A 5,012-nucleotide genomic window follows, 5' to 3' on the forward strand; every position below is an offset into this window, starting at 1 on the left:
TCACAGTCCCAGAGTCCGACCGCGCATCCCGCAGCGGAGCAACAAAAAGAAAAAACGCCACAAAACAGTCTCAGGCGGCCCATCAACATAACAAAAGAGTTCAGGGGGCCTACCTCGAGCCCAACGGCGGCGACGTAGCAGCTCCGGCGGACGGCCCCGGGTCCGGCAGCAGCAGCAAAACAGTTCAGGGGGCCTGCCACGGGTCCGGTGGCAGCGGCGCTGCTCCTCCAGCGGCCTGCCACGGGTCCGGTGGCGGCGGAACGGTTCTGGCGGCCTGCCACGGGTCCGGTGGCGGCGGTGCTGCTCCTCCGGCGGCCTGCCACGGGTCCGGTGGCGGCGGAACGGTTCTGGTGGCCTGCCACGGGTCCGGTGGCGGCGGCGCTGCTCCGGTGAGCAACAGCGAGGCGTGGCACCAGGTCCATGACGCGCCGATCGCTGACGTGGACGCACCGGACGTAGATGGCGAGGAGGCCGTGCTAGACGTGGAGGTCCCTCCGGTCCGCTGATCTCCGGCTCCGGCTGAGCGGGTCCCTCCTCGGCTGCTGGCAGCGAGAGCTCCTCCTCGGCTGCTGGCAGCGCCGGTTGTTCCTTCCGCTCGCCGAACTCCTCTGCTGGTGGTTCGCTGAGCTGCTCCTGCTCGCTGAGCTGCTCCTGCTCCGGCTCGCTGAGCTCCTCGGGCATGCTGAGCTCCTCGGGCATGCTGAGCTCCTGCTCGGGCATGCTGAGCTCCTCCGGCTCGCTGAGCTCCTGCTCGGGCATGCTGAGCTCCTCCGGCTCGCTGAGCTGCTCCTCGGCTGGCAGCGCGAGCTGCTCCTCGGCTGGCAGCGCGAGCTCCTCCTCGGCTGGCAGCGCGAGCTCCTCCTCGGCTGGCAGCGCGAGCTCCTCCTCGGCTGGCAGCGCGAGCTCCTGCTCCGGCAGCGCGAGCTCCTGCTCCGGCAGCGCGAGCTCCTGCTCCGGCAGCGCGAGCTCCTCCCATTCGCTGAGCACCCACTGGGGCCCGCAGAGCTCCCACTCGGGCAGGGCAGGTGCAGGTGGTGAGGTAGCGGCCAGTGAAGCAGACGGCTGAGGGGTGACTGCAGGCGGATGAGTTGACGGCTGCGCTTCAGCCACAGATGGATGATCCGGAGGCGACGATGGTGTGGCAGCCACTCCCGGTAGACTGGACAGCGATGCAGGGACAGATGGGTGAAATGATGGCAGAGGTGGTCCGGCCGGCATATCGACCTCCAACTGAGGATGAAGGTGAGAGGCTGACAGGACTGAAGACTGAGCCACCAGCTGGGCAGCAGGCTGAGGTGAGGGTGAGATGGCTACTATGAAGGGTGGAGAGGATGAAAATGTTACAGCTGGCCCAACAAATTCCAGGGGTCCAGAGGCAACTGAGACCTCCAGTTCGGTCTCTGGGGAAGCCCTGGGGAGAACCTCCGTCTCCATGCGGCCAGACTGAGCCAAAAAGTCATTTGGGTCTGTATGCTCGGAACTCCCTAGCTCCCAGCTTACAGTCTCAGAGGGAATATTTGCTGGGTCTTTGGAGGTACAGCAAACAGTTTCTATTTTTATGTTTACAGAAAGGGAATTTATAACACCGGCAGAGTCCATTTTACTCACTGTGGCATCCAGAGCCGCTGGTCCTGAGTCTTCGACCAGCACAGGAGTGAGTGTGGATGTGGTTGAACGCTGCTTGCGAGGACGCCTTCTCCTCCGTGAAGGTGGGGCCGGGTGTATGGAAACAGTCTTCTGCTGTTCATCTGGGTTGTGATTTTCAATGACATGATTAATAGACACAAACGAGTCGGGTTTACTCACTGCGGTGATGAGCGCTGTTGGTCCGTTGCCAGCTGACTGGGCTGAAACCGCAGGAGTGGGTTGAGGCGTAATGGGATGATGGTAGAGAGTGCGGCATGCCTTCCGTAACGGCGGATCAAACGATTGTGCCGCGAGCACCGACGGGAAAGCCCTCCGCCGACGCGTGAAAAACCAAGCGGCTAGAGTCTCTAGGAGAGCAGCCGAACTGTCCATGCTCGGACCACCCAAGCCAAATAGTTCAAAACTCGAGCTCTCCCTTAACCTAGCGACCAGGTGCCTAAGTTTGTTAATGTCCAGAATGTTCGTGGTGAAGGTAGTGGATGAGAGATAATTGTCAAAGAACACTACCTGTATATGTCTCTTGTGTGGGTCTACAGCCTGGATTACGCTCCGGCAGTAATCCCATAGCTGCGCGAGCGATCTCTCCTCCGTGGCAACTCCTGAGTTTGCTGGGTCCATGGCGGTTGGTGGGATCATTCTGTCACGGTCTGGCTGGCAGACCGTGGGGATGTGGGGAAAGGAGGACCCAAAACGCAGACTCTGTGATGCAAACAGTGCTCTTTATTCACAGTGAAAAACTGTAAACACAATAACTCCCCGTTGCTCCCTTGAACCCCGTGTGCGTGCTTCCCTCCGACGTCTGTGCTCGTGCTCGTGCTCCCCGCTGTTGTGTTTCCGCACATCCCGTGCGTGCTGCCTTTCTGGACCACTCTTCCTCCTGCAGGGAAACCATAGAGGCAGCCGTCAACACTAACCCTCAGCGGGCATATACGAACAACACAGACATATGCTGACACACTAACTTGGTACGATAACTCAATGATCCCGCGTCGGTGGGAGCTCCAAGACTCTCCTAAGTAGCTCCCCCGACGAGCCCTGATCAGCGGCAGGTGTGTGGCTTCGGGTGTGGCCAGTCCCTCCGCAGGGCCACACCCCTCAGGCCTGCAGGTGGCCGAGCTCCATCCTCCAGGCACACCCGCAGACATACACACCCATACCTCGCCTAAACATATGAGTGGGACACAGACTAACACAGCACAGAGAAACACACATATGTACACACACAGAGAAGGAGAAACGACACCAAAAATACATAATAATAATAATACACAGGTCCATGACTGCCCAGGGATCCTGGGTCGCCCAGTCCCAGGACCCTGACACTGTCACATGTTTTCCCCACAATTTTTGGTTCTTTGAACCGATAGAGCAAAAACAATAATGGAACTTGAATTTTTCTTGCAAATTCTTTTTTTCTAATAAATCAAATACACAACAGTTTAGATGACATGCAGAAAATGTCTCACCAGAATTTTCTCCACACTTGCATCTCAAAACGCTTCTGCACTTGTCCTCTCTCCCCAGCTTAAAGTTACTGACTCACTCTCAAGCTGTCAGATGCACTTAGTATGCTCAGATATGAGTTCCCACATTGGGGATATTGAGTATTAATTAATTAAGTAAAATGAAGAAGCATAATAAATGAAAATCTGAATCGAATGCAATGTAAAAAACACTCAATACAGTCTCTATAAAGTAAAATAGTTCAACAATATAGCTCTAAAAAATGGAATAATACCAGCTTACAAGGTGTAGTCCTAAAAAGGAACACAGGAAATGTGAAATGGCATTGAAGTTACTCAGAGTGTGAAGTGTAGTGGACACTGCAGTGCAATAAAGTGGCTCAATATACACAGAGTGTTATGTTTAAAGTAAGAGCTGAAATAAAATTATTCAGTTGAATTCAATTCAATTTTATTTATATAGCACGAAATCACAATAAAAGCTGCCTGCTCTATGTTGCAAGGTAAAGACCCCACAATAATACAGAAAAAACTCCAATTATTATATGATCCCTTATGAGCATGCACTTTGGCGACAGTGGGAAGGAAAAACTCCCTTTTAGTAGGAAGGAAACTCTCGCAGAACCAGGCTCAGGGATGGGCGGGGCCATCTACAATGACTGGTAGGGGGGTGAGTGGAGGAAGACAAGACAGAGAGCCAGAGATGAATAACAGCTAATGATTAAATGGAGATTGGTGTATAAATACATAGTGTTGTTGTCTGAAGTATGAAAGATATCATGTACCCGACCTTGTGGCGGCTGAGCTGAATCAGTCTGTCTGCCTGTCCAGCAAGTGGTGCAGAGGGTGGTCAGGCTTATCAGGTGACCTCTTCTCCACCGCAGCTTCAAAAGAGTCAATTTTGTAGAAAATCACAGAGCCAGTCTTCCCAATCAGTTCATCCAGTCTGTCGCTGTCACCTTGTGCTCTCCCAGCACACCACAGGAAAATGCACTGTTACAAAATCTCCAACATTTTGCTGTACACATTGAAGAATCTGATTTTCCTTAGGATATAGAGCCTCGTACACAGCCTCAATACTGGTCTTTGATTTTAGTCTTTATGAGTGTGGAATGTCCTGGTACATTTAAAAAGATTAAAGCCGCTGGCTTATAACAATTAGCTGTCGTTATTTTTTGGGGGGGGAGTTTAATGAAAAATACAAAATGGGCGGCTGCAGCTCGGGAGTTCGGTTGTTTGATCCCTGGTTTCTACAGTGTTTTCATATTTCTTAAAAGCATAGAATAAAGTGCTGTATGAATGTAGCTTGTAATAAAAAGGGCTTTAAGCACTTATGTAGTGTTTTGTTTTTTTTATCTAAGTCAGTCCGTTTAGCAAAGTAGCAGCTATGACAGACATTTTACTGTAGTTATTCCAAGGGAACACTTCTTGGCCTCATTTCCCCCAGTACAAGTGCATGCATGTTAGTAATATTACTTACTGGTATTATTAATACTGCTTTTAACATGATTGTTGCTGCTACTGTTATAGCTACTGTTACTACCATTATTATAACTTAATTTCCACGGTGACCCGAGAGGTCAAACGAATTGCAACTTCAAAAAAACACCAGTAATTAGAAAAACACTTCATAAGCAGGCAAAACACAGCATTAATAGAATTATAACATCAGTCAAAGTATCAAAAAAACTGAACAGAATCGTGGAAGTCACAATTCAGTTCGTTCAATTCAGTTTTATTTATCACAAAAGTTACCTCAGTACAGTTGCACAATCAGATGAACCCCTATGAGTAAGCACTTGGCAACAGTGGAAAGGGAAAAAATCTTTTAACAGGAAGACCCTTGTGATTTTTATTATGTTGCTGTGCATTCAACCTCTCACAGTCACTGTAAATTTCCCA

General features: G+C 51.1%; 1 protein-coding gene across 1 annotated transcript; it reads right to left on the reverse strand.

The window, feature by feature from the left end:
- On the reverse strand, positions 1 to 2,283 carry LOC146554882 (uncharacterized). The gene has a single exon (XM_085252796.1). The coding sequence runs from the start codon at positions 2,281 to 2,283 to the stop codon at positions 1 to 3; it is 2,283 nt and encodes a 760-aa protein (XP_085108922.1).
- Positions 2,284 to 5,012: the final 2,729 nt, after the last annotated feature.

Source organism: Mchenga conophoros, linkage group LG17, assembly GCF_057382185.1.
Source record: "Mchenga conophoros isolate Kocher_MC1m ecotype Shallow Benthic linkage group LG17, M_conophoros_male_GT1.1, whole genome shotgun sequence".
Classification (NCBI taxonomy): Eukaryota; Metazoa; Chordata; class Actinopteri; order Cichliformes; family Cichlidae; genus Mchenga; species Mchenga conophoros.

What these genes read in the sequence shown, in the direction of transcription:
- LOC146554882 (XM_085252796.1), bottom strand. Translation starts at nt 2,283, where the DNA reads ATGATCCCACCAACCGCCATGGACCCAGCAAACTCAGGAGTTGCCACG.